General features: G+C 35.2%; 2 protein-coding genes and 1 long non-coding RNA gene across 5 annotated transcripts; 2 read left to right on the forward strand and 1 right to left on the reverse strand.

The window, feature by feature from the left end:
- Positions 1-3,014: 3,014 nt before the first annotated feature.
- LOC126660638 (uncharacterized) lies at positions 3,015-11,046 on the forward strand. Its single transcript, XR_007635398.2, has 3 exons — positions 3,015-3,316; positions 10,202-10,290; positions 10,940-11,046. It is a non-coding gene; the product is annotated as an uncharacterized LOC126660638 (long non-coding RNA).
- Positions 11,047-13,727: 2,681 nt separating this feature from the next.
- On the forward strand, positions 13,728-15,373 carry LOC126660636 (protein TIC 20-I, chloroplastic-like). Of its 2 annotated transcripts, none has more exons than XM_050354212.2 (3): positions 13,728-13,966; positions 14,386-14,546; positions 14,639-15,373. In XM_050354212.2, exons 2-3 carry the CDS (start codon positions 14,396-14,398, stop codon positions 15,241-15,243), a joined length of 756 nt encoding a protein of 251 aa, XP_050210169.1. In that variant the 5' UTR covers positions 13,728-13,966; positions 14,386-14,395; the 3' UTR covers positions 15,244-15,373. The 2 variants fall into 2 exon arrangements, with proteins under 2 accessions (XP_050210169.1, XP_050210170.1); XM_050354213.2 differs by having other exon boundaries at positions 13,728-13,955.
- Positions 15,374-16,223: 850 nt separating this feature from the next.
- Positions 16,224-22,837, reverse strand: LOC126660635 (uncharacterized). Of its 2 annotated transcripts, none has more exons than XM_050354208.2 (15): positions 22,378-22,835; positions 22,121-22,258; positions 21,544-21,611; positions 21,328-21,392; positions 20,837-20,903; positions 20,138-20,344; positions 19,923-20,049; positions 18,349-18,586; positions 18,155-18,247; positions 17,988-18,066; positions 17,815-17,893; positions 17,260-17,299; positions 17,046-17,180; positions 16,768-16,905; positions 16,224-16,563 (listed from the first exon to the last, which is right to left on the reverse strand). In XM_050354208.2, exons 1-15 carry the CDS (start codon positions 22,670-22,672, stop codon positions 16,296-16,298), a joined length of 2,037 nt encoding a protein of 678 aa, XP_050210165.1. In that variant the 5' UTR covers positions 22,673-22,835; the 3' UTR covers positions 16,224-16,295. The 2 variants fall into 2 exon arrangements, 1 of the variants encoding a protein (XP_050210165.1); XR_008789655.1 differs by having other exon boundaries at positions 16,422-16,563; positions 17,053-17,180; positions 22,378-22,837.
- Positions 22,838-25,963: the final 3,126 nt, after the last annotated feature.

Consider the following 25,963-nt stretch of genomic DNA (forward strand, 5'->3'; position numbering starts at 1 on the left):
ACAAGTTTTATGAAAATTCGAGGACGAATTTTTATAAGGGGGGAAGAATGTAATACCCCAAAATAATTAATTATCTAATTGGACCACGTGTCCAGTTTTGAGTCGCAGAAGTGGCAATATTGGAAAGATTTCCGATAAATAAGTTTTAGTAGGTCGGTTTTAGAAAAGATTATTATGGAGAAAATTTATATTATATTTCAATTCTAAAGTTAGAATTGGAATTAAATGGAAAAATGACGAGAAAAGTCTAAAATTGGGCACAGGGACCAAAGTGGTAATTTAGCCACTTTGTGTCAAAAATGGAAATATTGGATTTTGACGGGAAAGTGTTAATATCGAGCTTCGTATTATTTATCAGGGATAAATAATACGTATAAGTCGTGATAAAAGAGTTTAACGATTTAGCTATGGACTAAATCGTACGATTGAAAAGTTTAAAGGATAAATGATAAGAAACAAAAAGAACAAGGACCAAAGTGAACCTTTAACCAAGAAATATAAGAAACCCAAATTCAAAGAAAGAAGATCAGAGAAGGATCGAGAGAAAACAGAAGCCATCGCCGATTTCCGTCGTTTCGCCGCCGTTTCTCCGTTCGACGTCCGATTCAAGCGATTCAAGCGGCGATTTCTTCAGAACCAAAAGCCCTATCATCTCTGGCCCTCAAATTAAGGTAAGAGGTCGGGTTTTGGGATGAAAATGATGGTTTTGTAGGCTGTTTTTATGAGATTGTGGTTTTGGGTTGAATTTGACGTTTTTGAAGTTATTATGGCGTTTACGAAGAAACCGAGATATGGGTATTGACTAGGGAAGCGTTTAGCACGTCGGGGTTGTGGCGAAACCCCGAAAAACTTGATTTCCGGGGCTGTGCACGTGGTGCACGACCGTGCACCACGGGTGCACGACCGTGCACCACGGGTGCACGAACGTGCACTAAAAGTGCACGAACGTGCACCTAGCAAGGTGCACGAACGTGCACCTAGCAAGGTGCACGAACGTGCACCTGAAGTGCACGAACGTGCACTCTTCAGGGTGCACGAACGTGCACTGGAAGTGCACGAACGTGTACCCCTGAGGTGCACGAACGTGCACTTGGTTGCACGATCGTGCACCCACCGAAGGGCACGCCCGTGCATTTCGACTTGCCCCACGTGTATGCAAACGGTATTTAACTTAGGTATTCGACGTTTTGAGTAATTTGACTCTAAAGGACGGGTTTCGGACTTTGAGAATTATTGATCTCAAGATTAGCTCGACGTTTTAAATGAATTATAATAATGGAAAACGTCAAGAACGTTAAGCGATTCTCAATTTTGAGAAATAGTATTCGCTAAGTCGTTTATACGACTAGAGATATTGAATACGTAAATAAGTGTAAAACAAAACTAAATCCTAAAACTTAAAAGTATTATACGTATAAGAATATGAGAATCACGTCTAACTATTAACGATTTATCAGACGTGTCAGCGAGTAGTGGAGTCAGTAGAGGCGGACTAGCGAGAGCGTACTATCAAATCGATCATATCATTTCTTGGATTGCGGTCACTGTGAGTTGTACTTTTACTTTCATGTATTATATATATTAAAATTATTTTATGAAAATTATATATATTGTTTTCACGCATCGCATTATATACAAATGATTGGATGTTATATGTTTATTTAATTTCTATATGCGAGAACTAGTATGCGATCCGAAGAAACTAGCTACCTATTGGGTGTCAATAGGCTGTGTGATCACCAGTATCGAGTCAGTCTAGTATGTTTGCATTGAGAAATGACTTGACACAGCTGGGAGCTGTTGATGAATATGAAATTTACGATTGGGTTATGATTTAGATACGCAGAGTGAACTCGTGTAATACCCCAAAATATTTAATTAGCTAATTGGACCACGTGTCCAGTTTTGATTCGCCAGAGTGGTGATATCAGAAGAATTTTTGAAAAGATAAAGTAAATAAGTTTCAAGTAGGTCGGTTTTGAGAAGTTAACTATGAGAAAATTAAGGTTATATTTCAATTCTAAAGTTAGAATTGGAATTAATAGGAAAAATGTCAAGAAAAGTCTAAAATGAAGTACAGGGACCAAAGTGGTAAGTTAGCCACTTTGTGTCGAAAATAGAAATATGGGATTTTGACGGGAAAGTGTTATTATCGGGCTTTGTATTATTTATAGGATATAAATAATACGTATAAGTCGTAATAAAAGAATTTAACGATTTAGTTATGGACTAAATCGTATAAAAGAGAAGTTTAAAGGATAAATGATAAGAAACAAAAAGAACAAGGATCAAAGTGGGCTTTTAGCCAAACAATATAAGAAAGGAAATATGAAATGAAGATCAGAGAAGGATCGAGAGGAAACAGAAGCTTCATTCGTTCGATATCGTCGTTTCGCCGCCGTTTCTTCGTTCGACGTCCGATTCAAGCGATTCAAGCGGTGATTTCTTCAGAACGGAAAGCTCTATCACCTCCGGCCATCGAATTAAGGTAAGAGGTCGGGTTTTGGCATGAAAAAGATGATTTTGTGGGCTGTTTTCATGAGATTATGATTTTGGATTGAAATTGATGTTTTCGGGTTTACTATGACGTTTTTGAAGAAACCGAGATATGGGTATTGAGCGTGGGTATGTTTGGCACGTCGGGATTGTGGCGAAACCCCGGAAAATCTGATTTCCGGGGCTGTGCACGTGGTACACGACCGTGTACCACGGGTGCACGAACGTGTACTGATGTACACGAACGTGCACCTAGCGAGGTACACGATCGTGTACTAAAGTACACGAACGTGTACTTCTCATGGTACACGAACGTGTACAATGAGTACACGAACGTGTACCCCTGAGGTGCACGAACGTGTACTTGGTTGCACGATCGTGCACCCACCAAAGCGCACACCTGTGCACCCCAACTCGCCTCCACGCGTATATAAACTGTAATTGACTTAAGTGTTTGACGTTTAGAGTAATTGGACGCTAAAGGACAGATTTCGGACTTGGAAAGTTATTAATCTCGAGATTTTCTCGACATTTTAAATGAATAATAATAATGGAAACGTCAAGGGCGTTAGGCGATTTTCAATTATGAGATATAGTATTCGCTAAGTCGTTTATACGACTAGTGATATTGAATACGTAAACAAGTATAAAATGAAACTGAAGTATAAAACCTAAAAGTATTATACGTATAAGAATACGAGAATCACGTCTAACTATTAACGATTTATCAGACGTGTCAGCGAGTAGTGGAAGCAGTAGAGGCGGACTAGCGAGAGCGTACTATCAAATCGATCATATCATTTCTTGGATTGCGGTCACTGTGAGTTGCATTTTACTTTCGTGTATTATCAATTGATACTATTTTGGTATTATTATCTATATGCTGTTGATATGCATCGCATTATATATATATATTTGAATTACTGATATGTTATATGCTTTGAATAAGTTTTTACGTACAAGAACCTAGTATACGATCCAACGAAACTAGCTACCTATTGGGTGTCAATAGGCTGTGTGATCACCAGTAATGTGTCAGTCTAGCGTGTCTGACTAAGAGGTACGATTTGATATGCATGGATGATGTGATTATGAAAGTTAGAATATGAATTTGATACGAGAGTGAACTCGGTTAAAATAACCTGAGCCCCACGAGAGTGAACTCGGTTAGAGTAACCTGAGCCCCGTATCTAGTGCCACTTTGGGATTAAGAGATATGTCCTGACTGACGTGGTTGAACGTGAACGCTCCCGGGTCAGACCATTGGAATCAGTATGATTTGAATAATAGTGAGTTACGTTATGTTTCAGGATTTTAGTTTCGAAAGGATCGAGTACTTGTTCATATGTATTTTTGTATTAATGTTGATTTAAAATGCGATGCTATATTTCTATAATAATACCGTTAGTAAATGCAAACTCACTCAGTATTTCCCCAAATACTGACCCCTCACCTTTGATGTCTTTCAGGTGCTTAGCTTGTGGACTTAGCTAGAGGCCAATTTTGAAGTCCAGAAGTCAGCTGTATATATTAGTTTCTGACTTCTGTGAGTGCTGCAGTAGTGGTCCTGTGTCAACAGAATAGTAGCCTAGTCAGCAGTTTATTTTGATTGTATATATCAACTGCTGTATTTGTCTATATGCTTTTTGATAGGCTACGTACGTTGTATATGATCCACGGCCCCAGATGCCAGTGAGATGTTTGAAACACTAACTGATGTATATAGTACCGCGAGGCCAGTTCGTACAGGGTACGGTAACTAGAGCCCGCGAGGTTTTGAAACAGTTAGTGTACATATTCGGTTATATGTTATATATATGTATATTTGCTTCCGTTGTTTGTTGTTATTTGTTTATATTATATTTGCGAAAAATAAATTGTGAGTTTAGGCTTGCTACGGGTTCCGGAGCTACCACTCCCGTTCCCTAGCGCCGGTTGCGGCTCAATAATTTTGGGTCGTGACAATGTTGGTATCAGAGCAGTTTGGTCCAGTTACCACTGCAAGTTTGTTTCAATGTTTGTTTGAGAGCAGTTTGGTTCAGTTACCACTGCTAGAATTGTCTGATTGCTTGTTTGACCGGGAGTATTTGTCAGTAAGTATACCTAGGAACTACTGCAGCAAGAGTTAGACCGTGGTTGTCTGTAATTGTGTTATGTGTGCATTAGTAGTACGTGGCATTACGCGCGCGGATCAGGACTATTAAGTTAGTAAGTGAATAGTATCTGTTTATACAGACGACTAAGGCAATTAAGTATGTGTTGCTTGTGCTAAGATATAGAAGGTGGTTACATGTTTGCAAATTATGATCGATTGAGAGGGTTAAGTATTTGTTATTCGCACTGAGATTGTTAAGTGATTATCTGCTTGCGAATTACGTGCAGTTGGATTAAATGCTAAATGTTTACAGCATTATATAAGCTGACTTTGGAATTGCGTGTGAAATGGGCTCAGATGGTCGCTTACGTTCGAAATTGTTTCTTTTCAGCATGTCTGGGCAAAACGGAGCTCAGTCGCATGCTGATGAAGAACGGGAGGAAGCGCCTCCTATATTTCAAAACGGGTTTCATAATGAAGTGGGCGAACCATCTGGGGTCCATCAGAATGGATTCCACGCAAATCATGGAGCATCGCCAGAAATATATCAAAATGGTTTTATGTCTGTGTCGGAGATAGGTAGTTCTTCCAGAAACAGAGTTAGAGAACATTCGCCGGAGATTGAATACAGCGAAGAAGAGGAAGAGGAACCGGAGGAAGACCCGGAAGAGGATCTTGAAGAAGATTCTGAGGAAGACCCTGAGGAGGATCCTGAAGAGGATCCAGAAGAAGAGTTAGAAGAAGAGGCAGAAGAGGAAAATCCTCAGGAAGAAGAGTATGAAGAAGAAGAGTTAGATGAGTTAGACGTTGAGGAATACAGAGGTGACTATTTCTGGTCAAGTGTGCGGAGATACCGCAACTTGAGGGAAGATGCGGACATAGCTAATGGTCAGGCGCAGATAGCCCTAAATCAGGTTAGAAGGCAAATGCGTTCTTTTTCTAGAGGGATGTTAACTGTAGGAGCGTACTCTACTGACTTTCTGCGGATGGCTAAAGGAGTCCCTAATCTGAACGAAAGCAATCGAACCATTAATCGTAGGTATGTCAGGGGTTTAGGACCTCAGTTTGATGAGCTGTATGAGCATGTGGACGAACATTTCAGCACGCTTACTACAATGGCCCGTAGAATTGAAACAGAGCATGAATGGTCGGGTGATCCGATACGACCTTATTACTTTAGACGTGAGTACCACCCGGATTACGTCAGTACGTCCTCCAGAACTACAACCAACCCCTATTTCGTGCAAAGAGGTGGACGAAACTCAGGTAGAACAGTTAGGGGCCGACATACAGGCATAGTTATTAGGGAACCTAACGTTCCGCGTCAGGCACCTCCAGGTATTAGTAATTTATATGCTTTGAGTAATTGTGTTTATGTGTTTGCATTATTGTGTTTATATATTTGCTGCATTGCATAGTAGAATGTCAGTAATAGGTTTTGCCTTTTGGATAATACCCTAGAAAGTGAGAACCTATAGGAAGCGCTGTTATTAAATACGTGCCTAAGAAAATATATATAAATATAACTTACAGAAACAATAATATGATAATCATCACAACATAATTATCGCAAACGTAATTCCTATATTACGTTTTGGAAATTGAAGAAAGAGATGGATTACTTACAGGAAGTCGATGTGAAACATCGGTATCTGCGTCTGTATATGACGTAGTTTAGAGTGTTGTAGAAGTGGATGTGGTGATTATATCAGTAGAAAATTTTGAATTAAATTGAGTTGCCGGAGATATGGAGAGAGAAGAAATGTAACAGAAAAACAGTCTGTAAATGACAGCAATACAAAAATATAACAGCAGTACAAAAATTTGAATTATACCCAATAAGTATAAAGAAAACCGTTAATAGTCGCAGAGCGTATAATCTAGAGTAAGACTTACGATTTTATGAAAATTTTGAAAGTTTTTATGATTTTTCAAAGTACAGTTGTGCTCAGACATCGCATATAACATTGCATAATCATAATAGGAATGCATAAGAAACTGATTTTCAAAATGTAGATCATGCATCATATCTGTACAATGATAAAGAAAATGCGATTTTGAGCAACTCCTTGGTGATGAGAGATGTCATCACTCTGAGCAACGATTGTACTAACGATTTAAAATAATTTATGAAAAGTGGTTTAGAAAGAGCTGCGCAGCCAAAAGAAGTTTTAAAATCGTATTGTTTAGTAAGTAAACTCGGATGTAAAGCCCTGCGACAAATAATCAAAGATTCTTAACAGATAAGAATAAAAATTGTGAAAGAAACTCCAATAAAAGAATAGAGCCATGTTAATAATTATTTTTAATTCGGCTAATAAAGCTAAAAGAGTGATCATCGGGAAGCATACGCAGATAAGCTGCGATGCACTGGCAAAATTTAAGGATACAGTAATTATCTTTATACAAGAGTAGAAGATGGAACGACAGAGAGTCGTGTTAAAAGAAGAAATATAACGAATACATAAGAGTGATAAGTGTTATGATTATTCTTAGGTTGGGATAAACGAAGCAGCAATCCAGAGTAATAATTGGAGGAAAAAGATTAAAAGTATGAAGGACGAGAAGATGGTAACACGAATGACGAACATCAAGTGATATTCAAAGTATATATAGTGTTATCAATATCAGTAAAGGCACAGAAGTAGAAAGAGAAAGGATACGAAATAATGAAGCATACGATTTTGCAAGATACGAAAGTTTAAATTAGATAAATCAAGAGAGATAATGATGTTATATGATTGGTATTAAGTAAGGTAACTAATATCAGTATCAAGAATTATAAGTTGCGTTAACAGAAAAGAGAAAGGCACACGTATAAACGTACGTGTCAGTAACTGTAAGGATGGTGGATAATATGAAGAAAAGTGTAAAAGTAAAAATGCAAATACCTCAAAATTTAGTAAGGTGATTAGAAAAGTGAAAGTTTTAGAAATATGTCGAAAGGATTGTCAGAATAGAGCAGCAGCAATAGAATTGCTATAAATAAAGGAAAGATGTAACGAATATAACAAATAAAAGACAAGACAAGAGTTGATACTAGTACAAAGAGATCAAGATATAAGTGCTAAGGAAGCATAAAGCGTATAGGACGATAGTGAGTTGAAATTCTTCCTTGACTTTAGAAATTGTAAAGTAAATGGAGTATAAATATTAGAACGATCGGAAAACCCTTCAAAAGAAGACGAGAGATAGAATAAGAAAGAAGTTAAATGAAGATTAGCTAACGAGAAGGATTCTCGAAGTAGTTAGACTTAAAAGAAACATGCGAGATTCATATGAAATTATTATAAATAGAGAATTGTAACATAAAGGAGAGACATTTTTGACTGACAAGTCAATTAATGACTCGAGAAGATTTTTAAGGACTAACTACAGAAAATCAAGGGAGATAAGAATACGGATAGTATCGGTCAAAGAGAATGGCTGTACAAGTTACACGATTAAATGTAACGTGAAGTGAAGCGTTGAAGATAACGGCGAATGATGAAGATTTACGACCGTCAGAACAGCCTGAAGTTCACGATAGCTTAATAAGCCAAAGGAAAGAGAAATAGTAGATAGTAAAGAGTGTATCAGGCTTAGCCATGTTAAGAGACAGTAAATGTGTTAAACGTAAAGTAAGATGAAGAAAATTGATTAAGAAAGAACAAAGTGTCAGCAATGATAGAACAGAGTGAGAAATAGCAAGAACCAGCCAAGAAAGGATAGTGATAGTTACAGGCGATGGGAAAGATCATAACTGCAAGTTATGATTACAAGAGAAAATATTCATAGGAATATGAATAAAATAAGTACGTTATTAAAGATGAAGCGACACGTCGTGACTATTCATGTATAAGGGGGCGAGTAGCAACCTCATGGCTACTAAGAATGAAATGACGAAACAAGAAAACATTAGATTATGATTAATGACAACTAAGTGGCAATGATGTAAGGACTATGACATCAAGAATATGCCCAAGAACAATTCTATCTCGGAAAGGATAACAGATGAGACGAAGGTACCAGTAAGAGGATTCTCGACGATGTAACAGCAAGCAACTATTAAGAGTTGAATAGACAATCAATTAACAACAAGTATGAAGTTATAACTGGGCATGGAAACTAAGAGTTAAGTAAAAAGGAAAAGCTGTAATCAAAACGTATTAATGGACGTCAAGGAAACTGTAAGGATAAGTTAAGATTCCAACAAGATTTATGAAAATTCGAGGACGAATTTTTATAAGGGGGGAAGAATGTAATACCCCAAAATATTTAATTAGCTAATTGGACCACGTGTCCAGTTTTGATTCGCCAGAGTGGTGATATCAGAAGAATTTTTGAAAAGATAAAGTAAATAAGTTTCAAGTAGGTCGGTTTTGAGAAGTTAACTATGAGAAAATTAAGGTTATATTTCAATTCTAAAGTTAGAATTGGAATTAATAGGAAAAATGTCAAGAAAAGTCTAAAATGAAGTACAGGGACCAAAGTGGTAAGTTAGCCACTTTGTGTCGAAAATAGAAATATGGGATTTTGACGGGAAAGTGTTATTATCGGGCTTTGTATTATTTATAGGATATAAATAATACGTATAAGTCGTAATAAAAGAATTTAACGATTTAGTTATGGACTAAATCGTATAAAAGAGAAGTTTAAAGGATAAATGATAAGAAACAAAAAGAACAAGGATCAAAGTGGGCTTTTAGCCAAACAATATAAGAAAGGAAATATGAAATGAAGATCAGAGAAGGATCGAGAGGAAACAGAAGCTTCATTCGTTCGATATCGTCGTTTCGCCGCCGTTTCTTCGTTCGACGTCCGATTCAAGCGATTCAAGCGGTGATTTCTTCAGAACGGAAAGCTCTATCACCTCCGGCCATCGAATTAAGGTAAGAGGTCGGGTTTTGGCATGAAAAAGATGATTTTGTGGGCTGTTTTCATGAGATTATGATTTTGGATTGAAATTGATGTTTTCGGGTTTACTATGACGTTTTTGAAGAAACCGAGATATGGGTATTGAGCGTGGGTATGTTTGGCACGTCGGGATTGTGGCGAAACCCCGGAAAATCTGATTTCCGGGGCTGTGCACGTGGTACACGACCGTGTACCACGGGTGCACGAACGTGTACTGATGTACACGAACGTGCACCTAGCGAGGTACACGATCGTGTACTAAAGTACACGAACGTGTACTTCTCATGGTACACGAACGTGTACAATGAGTACACGAACGTGTACCCCTGAGGTGCACGAACGTGTACTTGGTTGCACGATCGTGCACCCACCAAAGCGCACACCTGTGCACCCCAACTCGCCTCCACGCGTATATAAACTGTAATTGACTTAAGTGTTTGACGTTTAGAGTAATTGGACGCTAAAGGACAGATTTCGGACTTGGAAAGTTATTAATCTCGAGATTTTCTCGACATTTTAAATGAATAATAATAATGGAAACGTCAAGGGCGTTAGGCGATTTTCAATTATGAGATATAGTATTCGCTAAGTCGTTTATACGACTAGTGATATTGAATACGTAAACAAGTATAAAATGAAACTGAAGTATAAAACCTAAAAGTATTATACGTATAAGAATACGAGAATCACGTCTAACTATTAACGATTTATCAGACGTGTCAGCGAGTAGTGGAAGCAGTAGAGGCGGACTAGCGAGAGCGTACTATCAAATCGATCATATCATTTCTTGGATTGCGGTCACTGTGAGTTGCATTTTACTTTCGTGTATTATCAATTGATACTATTTTGGTATTATTATCTATATGCTGTTGATATGCATCGCATTATATATATATATTTGAATTACTGATATGTTATATGCTTTGAATAAGTTTTTACGTACAAGAACCTAGTATACGATCCAACGAAACTAGCTACCTATTGGGTGTCAATAGGCTGTGTGATCACCAGTAATGTGTCAGTCTAGCGTGTCTGACTAAGAGGTACGATTTGATATGCATGGATGATGTGATTATGAAAGTTAGAATATGAATTTGATACGAGAGTGAACTCGGTTAAAATAACCTGAGCCCCACGAGAGTGAACTCGGTTAGAGTAACCTGAGCCCCGTATCTAGTGCCACTTTGGGATTAAGAGATATGTCCTGACTGACGTGGTTGAACGTGAACGCTCCCGGGTCAGACCATTGGAATCAGTATGATTTGAATAATAGTGAGTTACGTTATGTTTCAGGATTTTAGTTTCGAAAGGATCGAGTACTTGTTCATATGTATTTTTGTATTAATGTTGATTTAAAATGCGATGCTATATTTCTATAATAATACCGTTAGTAAATGCAAACTCACTCAGTATTTCCCCAAATACTGACCCCTCACCTTTGATGTCTTTCAGGTGCTTAGCTTGTGGACTTAGCTAGAGGCCAATTTTGAAGTCCAGAAGTCAGCTGTATATATTAGTTTCTGACTTCTGTGAGTGCTACAGTAGTGGTCCTGTGTCAACAGAATAGTAGCCTAGTCAGCAGTTTATTTTGATTGTATATATCAACTGCTGTATTTGTCTATATGCTTTTTGATAGGCTACGTACGTTGTATATGATCCACGGCCCCAGATGCCAGTGAGATGTTTGAAACACTAACTGATGTATATAGTACCGCGAGGCCAGTTCGTACAGGGTACGGTAACTAGAGCCCGCGAGGTTTTGAAACAGTTAGTGTACATATTCGGTTATATGTTATATATATGTATATTTGCTTCCGTTGTTTGTTGTTATTTGTTTATATTATATTTGCGAAAAATAAATTGTGAGTTTAGGCTTGCTACGGGTTCCGGAGCTACCACTCCCGTTCCCTAGCGCCGGTTGCGGCTCAATAATTTTGGGTCGTGACAACTCGGCTACGGTGTAGCCTGGAAGTCCCCGTATCTAGTGGCTGGGCCACCAGCGAGTTGGACTCGCAATTGATATTTACGATTGGGTTGAATGATATATGATTATTCGAGAGATGTGTCGCATGCTAGGATATTAGTTTCACACGGATCAAATACATGTTTATATCTTTTATATTAATATTTTCTCGACATGCGATGCTATGTTTTTATATTAATACTGTTAGTAAATGTCAACTCACTCAGTATTTCCCCAAATACTGACCCCTCACCTTTGATGTCTTTCAGGTGCTTAGCTTGTGGACTTAGCTAGAGGCCAATTTTGGAGTGCAGAAGTCATCTGTATATGTTAGTTTATGACTTCTGTTAATGCTGCAGTAGTGGTCCTGTGTCAACAGAATAGTAGCCTAGTCAGCAGTTCATTTTGATTGTATATATCAACTGCTGTATTTGTTTATATGCTTCTTGATAGGCTACGTGTTTTGTATATGATCCACGGCCCCAGATGCCGGTGTGATGTTTTGAGACACTAACTGATGTATATAGTACCGCGAGGCCAGTTCGTACAGGGTACGGTAACTAGAGCCCGCGAGGTTAACGGAACAGTTAGTGTAAATGTTTATATGTGTTATATATTTGCTTCTGTTGTGTTACGCTGTTTGTTTATATTATTTGCGAAAAATAAATTGTGATTTTAGGCTTGCTACGGGTTCCGGAGCTACCACTCCCGTTCCCTAGCGCCGGTTGCGGCTCAATATTTTGGGTCGTGACATAATCATATCTTATTAACAAGGCGGTGTTATATTTTACCTTCAGTTCGAATGAATTTCAATTGACTATTTAATTTATTTTTATTTTTTTGACAATCTATATTAAATCTTCTTTTCATAACTTTAATGGTGTCTTTACAAAATTTCAAAAATTATGCATAAAAATTGACGGTAGCTTAGGCGGTTAATAATCTCCCAATGGATTTTGATTTTAGGACTCCCTTACAAGAAATCTCATGATCTTTAAAAGCAATCAAGAAACCTCCTTAAACCCTAAACATGAGAAAAATATTCCTAAAAATTTAATAAAACCAAATCCAACTTAACCAAACTTAAAACCACCTACCCAACCCTTAATTGACAACAACAGATGTCGTCGGCCCCTCACTGTAGCCGACCACCCACTGATGTTGACAGGGACAAAGCCAAGATTTTTTTTTTGGAGGGGCAAAAATAATTTTAATATTCATTCAAAAATTATCATAAAAAATAATAAAAAATTAACTTCATTAATAAAAATAATTCAATATAATTCAATATATATTAAATATCAATCTTAGAATTTTACACGTCTTTTTTTTATATAATTATAAAAGTTAGAGATCTACTTAGGTATGAAAATATATTAATGACATAATTAATTTTTTTACTAAACGAATGAATAATTACATTAAAACAAGGCTTAATCACCAAATCTTTTCACCTTTTAGCCCCTTTCAGTCTTACACCAACGTTGTGATTTTGTCAAATTTATCCAAATTTACACCTTTAAGTTTCAATTCCACCCTCAAGTATTAAATTGATCTCTTATCATTCGAAAAAAAGTTAAAATAAAACATTTATTTTTAACTTTTTTAGCGGAAAAGAGTTCAGATAAGTATTTTATAAGGGTTTTTATAAATTTTCCAAATAAAAAAGAGTCCAATTTATAATTTTGAGGGTGAAATTGGAGATTAAAGATGTGAATTTGGGAATATTGGGCAAAATTATAACGTTAAAATGCAACTGAAAAAGGGTTGAAAGGTAGAGGATTTTTTTGGTGGTTAAGTCTTAAAACAATTATATTAATTAGTTTAATATATGTATATGAGTTTTTTAAAATTGAAATTTGTATAAAAGTATTGTTTTTAGGAGATTTTCCTTCACTAAACTTTAAAAAATTGGATATTTTGGAGGGGCAAGTGCCATGGCATGCCCCTCCTTATCTTCGTCCTTGGATGTTGATCGCTTTCGAAGATCATGGGTTTCTTATAAGATGACTTTAAAATAAGGGTACAAGGGTAATTATTAGCATATTTAGGCTGGAGTTTACTCTAAACTGCAAGCGCTTGTCAATCTCCTTAATATTTAAATTAGTCCTAAATATTTACTTTATTTTTCAAATAAGCACTTAAATTTTTTTAATATCAATTCAACTCCTATAATTTAAATAGTTTATATATCAAATTAAATTTTATTAAAAAACTTAAGGACGTTTTTGTACTTTTTACATCTTAACCCAAAATTCAATTGTTTTTGTTTTTTAAAATAACCTAAAATCAATTTTACTCCTATCATCTTCAACGTTTCCGCCACAAAACCAAAATCATCTTCTTCTACATTTCATCCTCGCCGTCCAGCCGTCGCTCGTCCTCATCGTCCTAACAGTTGGCAACAGTTGGTCGTCATTCCATGGCAAGCAACATCTAATGTGTTTAATTTTGTAGGTTAAGTTTGTGGATTGGATACTCAGAGTGACACGTCACTAAGTTCAGGTCCGCCGGAGGTTTATTTTCTGATATCATATCTTTTGTTTTTTTTTTTAATTTAAAGTCATTTTGGTAAACTTGAAGCTAATTATAGTTTTTTCACAGTTAAAATTTGATTTTTAAGAAGAATTAGATTTTCACAGTAAGCTAATTAAAGTCTACTAATATAACTACTGGATTGAGAACTGCTCTGTTGCACCTAGAAATTCAATCACATTGATGAAATTGTGTCTTTTGATTGGATTAAGTAAGAAAGTAAAATTATGTTTGAGTTAATTAGGTTTGATTTGGATAATTAGGGGTTTGATTAAGTTTAATTATGATAAACTAGGATCAGTTAGAAGATATGCTATGATTTTACTTTGTATGTGAAGTTAATAGCTTTTGCTTATTTTAATTGGATGCCAACTCTTTTGCTATTTCAATTGGAAAACAGGTGCTTCGCTATGATTCTTAACGGATGCGCCATAACGGCTAAACCTAGGTCCAACGGCCTGGTTTCTGCAAATGCTCCTCACGTCAGTGCTAAGCCTGCAATTATCAGGAATTCATGGACTCCATTTCTGAATCTGGAGTCTAAATCATGGTTACCTAGAGGTATAAGCTATCAACATTACTGTTTTTTTTTACTCATTGTAGAATATATGTCAGGGATGATCCTAATTGTGAAATTATTTTCGATAAAACAGGGTTGCTCTTAAGCGGGGGTCGCAGTAAAATTTGGCATGCTGTTCCATTGTTACCTAGGCAAAGAAAATCTTATATTTGCCCCCGAGCGTCGAAAGATGTCCCATACAGTTACCGCTTCCCCCCAATGACGGAGAAGCCGAAATGGTGGTGGAGGACATTAGCTTGTCTCCCCTATTTGATGCCGCTTCACGAGACTTGGATGTATGCCGAGACCGCATATCATCTACATCCGTTCCTCGAAGACTTTGAATTTTTGACATACCCGTTTCTCGGTGCCATCGGGAGGTTGCCCAGCTGGTTCTTGATGGCGTATTTTTTTGTTGCATATCTTGGAGTTGTGAGAAGAAAGGAATGGCCACATTTCTTTAGGTTTCATGTGGTGATGGGGATGTTGTTGGAGATTGCTCTTCAAGTGATTGGAACTGTGAGCCGGTGGATGCCGCTGGCCATCTACTGGGGTAAAGTGGGGATGCATTTTTGGACAGCCATTGCGTTTGCTTATCTCTTCACCGTCTTGGAAAGCATAAGGTGCGCTCTTGCCGGTATGTATGCTGATGTACCTTTTGCCTGTGATGCAGCCTACATCCAAATCCCTTATGATTAATTTGCAAATAGTGCAAAAAACAGATATTAGTGTTGTCCTTTCATTTTTTATTTTGTACTACCAACTTAATGCCACTTTTAGATCAATCAGAAACAAATGACTTTATGTTGAAGATAACCGTTTCTCAGTTTGATCATTGTTCTTGTAGTTTTATGACCGTTAATTTGTACAGACATGAGGTTTCAGTTTCATGTTCAACTAGCTGTATGTTAGAGCATAGGTCATGGCAGTGATCTAAATTATCTACAAGTCTCAATTATATTCAAAAAAATTATTTTGACTGGATTGCCCATTACAGATTAATCACATTTATAGATTCGAACCGCATCCGTTAATATGCATATATGAAAATTACAGTAGCATACACCCGATATCAAAATTGAAGAAGAATTGCCAACTGGGGTTGGTCCAAGTGGTATGCGGTTTGGTATCACTTAAGCAAGTTCTCGGGTTTAAATCTTGTGAATATAAAAAATCCCGCTGGCGGACTCACCCACCTAGGTGTGCGACGCGGGTCGGATCCGGAAACTTTGAAACCGGATGGGCAACCAAAGGGTTGTGGCAATTGGATAATTTTTCATTGAAAAAATATACCAACACTTAATTCTTCCAATTAGCAAAGTGAAATAAACAACTGGTAAGTTATTGAACTTGATTATTTATGATTACGCATTTCTTTAACATTGGTTTGATGTATTAAATTGTTGATTCCATTCTTTGATGGAGACACAAATTTATTAGAAAACTTTCTTTATAATGAATTAAAAATTAGTCATAAGCAGAAAATTTAACGCGGAATCAAATTAATTATTGAATTTAAATAGTAATTTAGAATAAAAATAATTACTATAAAAAATGTCAACAAAATTTATATGCAAAATATTAAAATAAAATGATTTTTTTATCAAACATAATTTAATACATTTATTGTTTTGAAATTTGATTTTTCCAACTTATCAATAATATGCATCCCTAAAAGATGAAGGCAAAACTTAAAGGCACTTTCATTGCAGAAATCAGTGTACTTCTAATTTATCTACAACATAAACAGTCTACTTCTCTGATGATGGATATTCCATCTGATCTATGATATTAAGCAATCCTGATTTGTAACTCGGATGAAGAAGCCTGACTCCTAGTTCTTTTTTCATTCGATCATTGGAAACACGTTTCTCGCCTCTCCGGTTATATGATATAGCTTTCTCAGTAAATGTATTATGCTCGGCCCAAGTTGGCCACTTTTTCTCAACCAATTCTCTAGCATAGGCAAACACCTCGTCACGAGGAGCCGGGTCGTCATCCACAATATTGTAAATTCTCCTACATTGGCATAATTGAGGAGACTTTAGGTTCTTATAATCATTCACAGCACAACATATAAGAAACATTCGGTTTGCAGAAATGAAATCGAGAGAATGAGTACAGCTACGCTCGACATCATCAAACATTCACCAGGAGGCTATATAAGAATGAATAATATGCATAAAATTGTGTATGCTGAGAAATGGCAGGGAGATAGCCTACCGGAAGGGTAGTCTGTGGATGCTAGCCTTCAGTGCTTGACAAATATCATCAACGTGAACTCTGGATGTGTACTTTTTGGATATTCTCATCTTCTGACTTCTCGAAACGGGTTCTTGCTTAATTATTGTGTCAATAGCACTGCAACAAATTATTGTAAACTCGAGCTTTATTACATCATACGTATCAGCCAGAAGCAAAAGATTAACAGCCAAAGCAAAATGCATCAAGACTCAGAGACTTCTACAATCATAATATGAACGGTAAACAGAGACCACAACCTCCTACCAGGACCATAGATACCACCAAGTCGAAATATTTGCGTTGAAATTCCAAGACTAGTGCCCAGATTTATCCATCCTTCTTCAGCAGCCAACCTTGCTTTAGCCGTTTCACTTGTAGGGCTTGTCGAATAACTGCCATGGGATAACACATCTAGTTAGTAAGTAGCATTTAGAAAAGTTGAACAGTTCACATCCCAAAATGGTCGCTTACTCTTCATTCACCCAAGCACCACCACAGTCACCATATACACCTAACAACAAGAAGCAGAATCACATAGCTGAAATCAACTGTTTTCAAACATATGAGTGGCATAGTGTTTAGATTTATGTGCGGAAAGCATACTAGCATTTGATACCTCCCGCTAGTAAGAAGATATTGGACAATGAAACAACAAGCTTCTAAGGTAAAAAAATTAAGAAAGGAATATGATATGCAGGCTAGCGGAGTTACAATCGCAGATTGCATGACCAAGGATGCCAATATTCAGTTTGCCGTACCGTAATCATATACAATGTTTATCTCATAACATATCCTTCTTTATTTTTTAATGTCCTTTCACGTCATTTGGCTTTATTTTTAATGGTAAGAAGATAAGAGATAACGATAAATAATAGCGAACCAAAAACATAATTCATTACGTATGCAATTCCATTCCAGTAAGAACAGTATCATTTAAAACAAAAAGACGGTATGTATTGATATGAAGCCATGTATACCGACGTCTCATTTGCATATCTGCAGTAATAGAAACAGCAAAAAACATACTAGTAGACGACAGATAGCAGAGCCATTGAAGATTTCCATCCAACAAAGTACTTCTCAGTAGTTCATCATGCTGAAGCAACTAAAAAATGACAACATGAAAAGCAATAATCAAACCATCGCATTACGCCATTACCAGCCATTTGACAATGATGATAAATAACTCGAAAACATACCGGATCGCCAACGCCTACCACAGAAGGGATAGACACTAGTAAGTGTGTACAGCTCTTCAAAGTATTCAATGTGCTCAATCTGGTGGGATTGCATTGATGCATTATGAATATAAACTTCTTGATGACATTGAGATTAATGTAGAAATAGCAGAAACTGACTCACTCACTGAGGCTCATTCGTATCGAAAAGGCAAATATCAAATCCTCTCTCCTTAAGCTCCTCCTTTTTGGCTGTGCTTGTGCTCGTACCAGTAACCATCCTAATTGTTGATCCACATGACAAAAACACGACATCATATTACTCCCTGTTTCCGCGTACACTAAGCTTTGTTTTCGTGAAGTGAAAGAGTTAAATAGTTACCAGTCTTCGTTTCTGAGGTTTCTTGCAAAGACTTGACCTACATACCCCATTCCCAGAATAAACATTCGATTCCGATCCTCCGATTCAGTTTTATATTTTGAATTGGTAACCGTAAAGGAAAATGACCGCGACTTTCTAGGCGAAGGATGTACTACTCGAACAGGAAAGGTCTTCGGTAATTGATGGTAGATCTCCATCGCGATGCCTGGTAAACGCTTTTCTTTCTTACTTGATGCAGCTGACTCCACAGATGGTAAATCCACATACATAATGTTAGTATTGGCAGGGAAGTCTGCCAGCAAACTTTAAAGGAAAAAACCTGTTAATATGACACAATTATGAAACCTTGCAATACAAACACAGCTTTTTGACACAAATTTCATTTGTGCTGGACTTAGGTTATTCCACAACTGGTAAATCCATATTTTTTTCTGGATTGGGGGGTCTTATTTCAGGTCTATTTGTAGATTTTCTAAGGTCTTCCAGTTAAACATCAGAGAGCAGAACACAAATTCATTTGCACTGAATTTTGCTAAGGTTACTTCCATATCAATCAACCCTTATCCACACAAGTTTCAGTACAACCAAAGGGCCAAGCGGAAGATAGCACTACAACTCCACCAAGTATGACTCTATAAGCAATTGTTCCTACCATGCTGAAGTCATGGTGTCTGATTAAACTAAAGTACTCGAGCAGTTAATAGAAGCCGCAAAAAAATGTGAACTATCCACTCAAATTCTAGTCCTTCCATCATTTATGCTTACCCACATTAACATAAAAATGGATACCAAGAAAGAATCGTTTAGGGTTGTAAGATGCATGTATAATTTACGTACATTAAATTTTTGGAAGTATGATAAGGTTTGCAATTTTTAGTGATAGATGTCTAGCAGTAAAAGAAACACCTTTTCTATTGAGGAACTGTCCAACCAAAAGGTATTTTCAGCATTATTATCCCCAAACAGTTTGCAAAATATATTTTTTGCGCCACCAACTTGCGCAGCCAACTTGTTGAACTTTCTCCATTTCAGCTTTAAATGCCTTACACCAATGCATCTCGACATCCTGAAATAATTCCTCTCATCTATGCTGTCTAGAAATTGGTTTCTTGAAGTTTCTTGAAATGATAGAACATCGTCATTGCATTCCAATACCCGACTTTTATTTACTTCAAACAGTTGGCTAGCACCAGGCGCCTACATGCATGCTAAAAAACTTTTATCATAAAAGGTAGCTAGTCATAACACATTTTGGGGAATGACATAGTAATTGTAAATAGTATGGAAAGGAACGCTCAGGATATCAAATGGTAACAAGTATATCAATTGATCTGCAGGATCTAGATGGTCATACGTTTCTTAAGTTATCAGTAAATTTGTCACGATTATGACAATTGCCGGATAATAAGATAATCATAATATTTTATCCAAAAAAAACATCAGAGTCGATATGTTACTCATGCACGGACATGAAGAAAGAGAGACAGCAGGAGAGGCATGCTTAAATTGGTCAAAAAAAGAATCAAAAGGAAAAGATGCAATTGCATAAGCATGTGCATGTAGCTTCAGTTTACCAGCGTAAATGGCATTTCTCTCATTGACAAATGTTGATCTCAGTCTCTGCCAATGATTCTGTGTCATCTCTCTAAAATTTTCAAATATCTGCCTCCCATGACAGGTGGCAATACTCTCTGGATGAAACTGAAGAGAAGGAAATTAAAAAAAAAATGCAACTAACAGAAATTGTTAAGAGGTAAATTAACTACAGAGGAATGGTAGTGTTAAAAACCTGTAAACCATAGTGAGGTCTTGTAGAATGCTTAATGCCCACGATAATTTTTTTCATTTGCACTTCTTCAGAGAGGCTATAAGACCAAGTATCAGAACTCTGAGACTCGAGGAAAGAATGTATGCCAGCAGAAGTAGTCCATGCAATTGGTACAAGATCCTCTGGAAGTGATTCTTCATCTATAACAAGAGAATGATATCGAACCACCTGCAATATTCAAAATCATAAACAAATGCGACAAAACCAGCTGAACCATTTTAAGAGATCAGCTCTAACCATACTAATGGACATTTCAAAATTTGAAAAACATGAAAGCAGCAAAATTATCGTACATGCCTCTCCGCGAGAAAACAAATCCTGTACTGTACATGCACTAAATTTCACCTTTTAGAAACTCTAATGTCCAAAGTTCAAGGTTCGATTATATACAACAATCCAAGTTTCTTAGTTGTGTGAAATATTCTTCTGATAAGCTTTTACAAGAAGAAATCTCAGGGTACTCTTATATTCAGTCTTATTTAACTTTCTCATGGTGATAATTTTTAACTTTGTTCAGGCAAAAAAATAAAATACCTCAAGAATGCAACTACATGCAAACCAATATGCAAAGGTATGACATTTCAAGACTTCCCATGGAAAGGAAAACACCACAAAATGAATCAAAATATGACACCTTTCTCTTTTAAAAGACAGACTGACCTTGAATCCAGCGTTTGGGCCAGAAGGTATATTATTGAAATGTTTGCACCCATTATACTCAATTTCGCTGGAAGACAAGAAATAATGTTAATGAAAAAATGCATTTAAAAACCACAGAGAAATGTCAATAAAAATAATTTACTAAAACTGAAAAAAGCAAAAATAAATGTCGGTATACTGTTTTTCCCACGCACTATGCTGCACGGAAACTTATCAAATTTCACATTTTAGTGTTTCATCACTGTTTCTGAAAACACTTCTCAGACTCTGAAACTATTCTTGTAAAAAATATTGTTTCACAGTTTATCATTTTCATTTTCGTGCAACATAGCCCACGCACAATTAGAACTAGATAAGACAACACCATTCAAAAGATATACTCATTTCATGGTATCAAACCACGAAAAAATCCAAAAAAAAAGTTCACAAATATAAACAAATGATGAGTAGACACCAGAATGGAAAGACCTCTTAAAAATCAATTCACGTACCTCATGCCTCCATGAACTGGTTCAGATGCATGGACAACTTGAGCACCATGAACATAACCCAAAGCCTGCCATGTAAGAATTCGTTTTCAATTCAACAACAATTGCAGCTACTTGTCTATTACAATTTGAGATCAAAGAAATGAAATGACAAGAAGTCAATTTACTCTGACTAAAACAAAAGAGTAACTGTCTAAGCAGCAGAAGAAATTATAATACCTGGTATCCAAGACAAACACCCAAAATAGGAATATCCCTACACTCGAGCAGCAACCGAAGACATATTCCTGTAAGATTCAGATGGAATCTAAAGTAGAGTCATAAGCTTCACCAAATAAAACTAAACTACAAATCAATCCTTAGAGAACTTCTTTAATTATACAATCATCATTATGCCACCTTCACATATAAATAGTGAAACTTTATACAACACTACAGCAAAACCAGTAATATTCAATTAACATATCATTTTCAGGCCTTACAAGATCTGAAGTATGAAAGTCAAAACATTTAAGCATCTATGATGTTATATATTGCACGGTAACTTCTCAAGTGTTACCTTTGCATTACAAATAATGCTTCTGAAACTCCATATTTATGACCTTAGACTAGGTAAGACACAAATACGATGAAATAGTGTTATTTTGAGGTTTCTTATATAAATAGAAGTTTCTGTCCGAAACGTCAAGTGCGAAACAGGACATCTTAAATTGAATGAAGTGTACGTGCTACCTGGTCTATAGATATTAATATATGGATTGCATGCAACAATCAACAACTGAATTAAGAACTCTACCTATATCAGTAGCACAAGTAGGAGAACCAGGACCAGGTGAAATGATATTAACAATGTTATCAAATGCTTTTTCTTCATATAAATAATAGCAAACTTGCTCCCATGTCCACTCATCATTCTTCACCACCACAGGAGGCACTGGTGCATACAATATAACACATAAAGGAACAAACTTCAATCCAAATCCAAATAAAAAAACAAACCAAAACCACAATTCAATACAATATAACACATAAAGCAACAAACTTTTTGATTACCTCCATTAACAACAGACAATTCTTGATAAATATTATAAGTATAACTATCATAATTATCAACCAACAATGTTCTAACATATTCCAACTTCCTGGGAAGTTCTTCAAATCTTTTCTCCCCCATGAAAGAACCCTCTAAATGTCCAGGCATTAAATGGCTGCAAACAACCATCTTTTTTTTACAAGAACAGTACGAGGATTCTTGAATAAATGACTTGGTTAACAACAAATTCGAGCAAGAACCATTAGTAGACTTGAGACCCAGAAAAGAAAAATCCAAATATAAAGCAAAATTCATCCTTGTTTTGGGTGCAAGAAAATAAAAGAATTGGGCTGATGAAGAGATCTTAAAACATGTGAAGGAGAAAAAGTGCAGAAGTGTGCGGTGGTGGAATTTGTTCGAGGGTTCGGTTCGGTTCCACCAACAATTGGGAGGGAAATGGGTTGGTTTGGTGGGTGGTAATGGTGGGCAAAATGCTATTTAACCCACCATTTTGTACCGCCTTCATTTTTCCTCCTTACGTGGCAGCATTTAATTCGTCAAATCCACCTCCAAAAATGTATATCTTAAATTCCAACCTTTTAATTCATCTACTCTTTTAATCCACATAAGGTGGGTTAAAGAAGGTGGGTTAAAAATAAGGGTTATATAGCATTACTCGGATGGTGGGGACGACTCAATGAAGAGATTAGATTCAAAACCAATTTTTTTATATTTTATTTTGGCTGTTTTTTTTTAATAGAGATATATTAGATGAAAAAACTTATACAGAATACAAACAAACAAAAGTGATATAACTAAGGTACGGTACTATGTTTGACTTGCTGAACCCAGTTGTGTGCTTCAAAATTTTGGATACGAGGAACGGATTGGAATACACAATTGTCGAAGGAATTTCGGAGATGTCAGATATCTTCACAAATACCCTGTACACTTTTTTGTGGTAATCATATTGGTAATTTGTAGAGCATCACATTCAAATATAGTTCTCTTCCAACCTTTTGAAATTGCCAATTCGTCGCTTCACGAAGAGCCATCATTTCCAAAATACTCGGATCCCAAATAAATCTAAAGAGGGCAAAGGTTGAGAAGCTTCGTCGCCATCTTGTTGATACTCGATATTTTTATTCCAGTTTGATGTCGGAATATCGTTTAGCTATTAGAGCGAGGTTTCGCGAGCAAAACCCCAACGGTGAACTTTCCGGTGTTACCCCGCAGACTTGGCTAAGGTCGTGAAGGCGAAACTAGATAAAAAGAAAGTCGAAGCTCTTCTTGGGTAGAGCAACTGATTTTTGTTTTTTCTTTGTTACTTGTAATTCAGTCGATAAAGACTTTTGTAAAATTTTCTCTTAATAATGAAATTCATTTTGGAGTTGAACACTTATTCTTTATTTCATATTATATATATATATATATATATATATATATATATATATATATATTTTGGAGCTGATTTTAGGGCTCTTTGTTTATACTATACTTTTCGAGTTAATATAGAATCTAATTATCTAAAAACCACTCACGTTGAAATTTTTTTTATTTATACTTCGACGTAGGAAAAAAAAACTAATTGTACACTTTTTCATGTTTCACCTCTACCCTAAGGAGTTAGTTTGACCTCTTTTTATTTGGAAATTTTTTAAAAAAAATCTTTATTTTTAACCTATATTCTAATTAAACATTAATATTATTAATCGTACACAAACACATTCTTCCTCAAAAAATTTAACAAATAACAAATTATTTATTTATTTTATATTGACTATTAATATATTTTTAAAATTAAAAAATGTAAAACAAATGTGTTTTATTCAAAAATAAAGTCGCTTTAGGATAAAAAATTATAAATATTTTTCAAAAAAGATCATCAAGGAAGAACAACATAATCATCAGGTCTGTTCTTTCTTGAAGAACAGATCACCTTGGACATGTTCTCTTTTAAAGAATAGATCGCCTTGGATTTATTTTTCAAGTTGAATAATAGATCACCTTGGATTTGTTCTTCAAGTTGAAGAACAGCTTGAAGAACAGATTAATTCAACTTTTGTTTTTGTAAAAAAAAATTATAAATTAATTTTTTAATAAAATTTAAAAAGTTAATTAATTGTTGGAATTTATTTGAATATTTTTAAAATTAATTGATTTGTTTATATTTTTTCAAATTAAAAAAATATGACACAACCTTTTCTAATTAGTTGTTCTTAATTTCATCCTCAAATTAATTAAATTGTCCAAAATTTTAATTTTAGGTAGCGATAAAACATAAAAACTCAAAAAAGGGTTCAAACAGTTTTTTTTCCTACGTAAGTATATAAATGAAAAAATGTTTTAACATGGGTCGTTTTTACGTAATTAGTCCTTTTCTATATTAGCATTTATAGATTTTTAAAAATAAATTCAACTCCTATAATTTAAGTTTGGCTTAATCACCAAAAAATGCCAAACCTATACGTTTTGTGTCAATTATAGCCAAACCTTTAAAAATCACCAGATTTAGCCAAACCTTATATGTTCTGTTTCTTTTTTAGCCATTTTTGAATCGAACCGGTTTTTTATGACACCGTGCCATCCACGTCACCGCCAACTAAGCAATTGGCTGACATGGCAGCTGAAATATTTAAATAAGGTTTGGCTATAACTGACACAAAAGAAATAGGTTTGGTATTTTTAGGTGAATAAACCAAATTTTAAAATCAAACCAATTTTTAAATTTTAATTAGTAAATTAATTATATTATTTATAAAATTTATTTATATTTGAAAATAATTAATATTTCCTATTTAATACTAATTAAAATTAATTTCAATTTTTTATTAAACCTAATTAAATCTAATAAATTTATATTATAATATATTTCATGAATATGTAATTAAATAAATGAATTAATGTATTATTTAGTAATTAATGTTGAATTAAATTTGGTGAAAGTGTTTAATGTTCATGATGATTTTGAACTTGATTTATTATTTTAATGTTTTGTTATGACTGGATTTAGGTAATAAATAAAATAGTTATGCGTAAATTAAGGTAAGTTTTTGGCTATGCCGAATAAAATAACATATGCGTTTATGCTTATAAACATCATGATATATATTGATTACATCACAATGAGCTTCACTCGTCCTTTAAATAAGCAGTCTGTTTAGTGATTATTTTTATGTTTATGTGTGTATAGTTGAATTATGAACACTGTCTTATGTTTGTTGTGTATGTTACTCTCAGATTATTCGTCGGAAGACGAACAATTGGGTCTCAAACGGCGGCAGTGTCAACGAACCGACGACGAAATTTTTAAAAAAAAAATTAAGATGAAAATGACATTTTTTGTATTTAATAGAATTTAAATTAATTATATATCCATCAAATATGTAAAAAAAATTATTAGAATTAATTAAATTTAGTAAAAAAAATAGATTAATTTTAATTAGCGTTAAATAAAAATATTATTTTTTAAATGTATATGAATTTTATTATAATATAATTAATCATTTAATTTTTTAAGTTTAAAATTAGTTTTATTCACCAAAAAATACCAAAACTATGCATTTTGTGTCAGTTATAGCCAAATCTTATTTAAATATTTCAGCT

Source organism: Mercurialis annua, linkage group LG8, assembly GCF_937616625.2.
Source record: "Mercurialis annua linkage group LG8, ddMerAnnu1.2, whole genome shotgun sequence".
Taxonomy (NCBI): domain Eukaryota; kingdom Viridiplantae; phylum Streptophyta; class Magnoliopsida; order Malpighiales; family Euphorbiaceae; genus Mercurialis; species Mercurialis annua.

What these genes read in the sequence shown, in the direction of transcription:
- LOC126660636 (XM_050354212.2), top strand. Translation starts at nt 14,396, where the DNA reads ATGATTCTTAACGGATGCGCCATAACGGCTAAACCTAGGTCCAACGGC. An exon ending in TAAATCATGGTTACCTAGAG is followed by an intron (nt 14,547 to 14,638) that starts GTATAAGCTATC and finishes TCGATAAAACAG; the next exon opens with GGTTGCTCTTAAGCGGGGGT.
- LOC126660635 (XM_050354208.2), bottom strand. Translation starts at nt 22,672, where the DNA reads ATGAATTTTGCTTTATATTTGGATTTTTCTTTTCTGGGTCTCAAGTCT. An exon ending in CCAGTTCATGGAGGCATGAG is followed by an intron (nt 20,904 to 21,327) that starts GTACGTGAATTG and finishes CTTGTCTTCCAG; the next exon opens with CGAAATTGAGTATAATGGGT. An exon ending in ATCCACAGACTACCCTTCCG is followed by an intron (nt 16,564 to 16,767) that starts GTAGGCTATCTC and finishes ATGCCAATGTAG; the next exon opens with GAGAATTTACAATATTGTGG.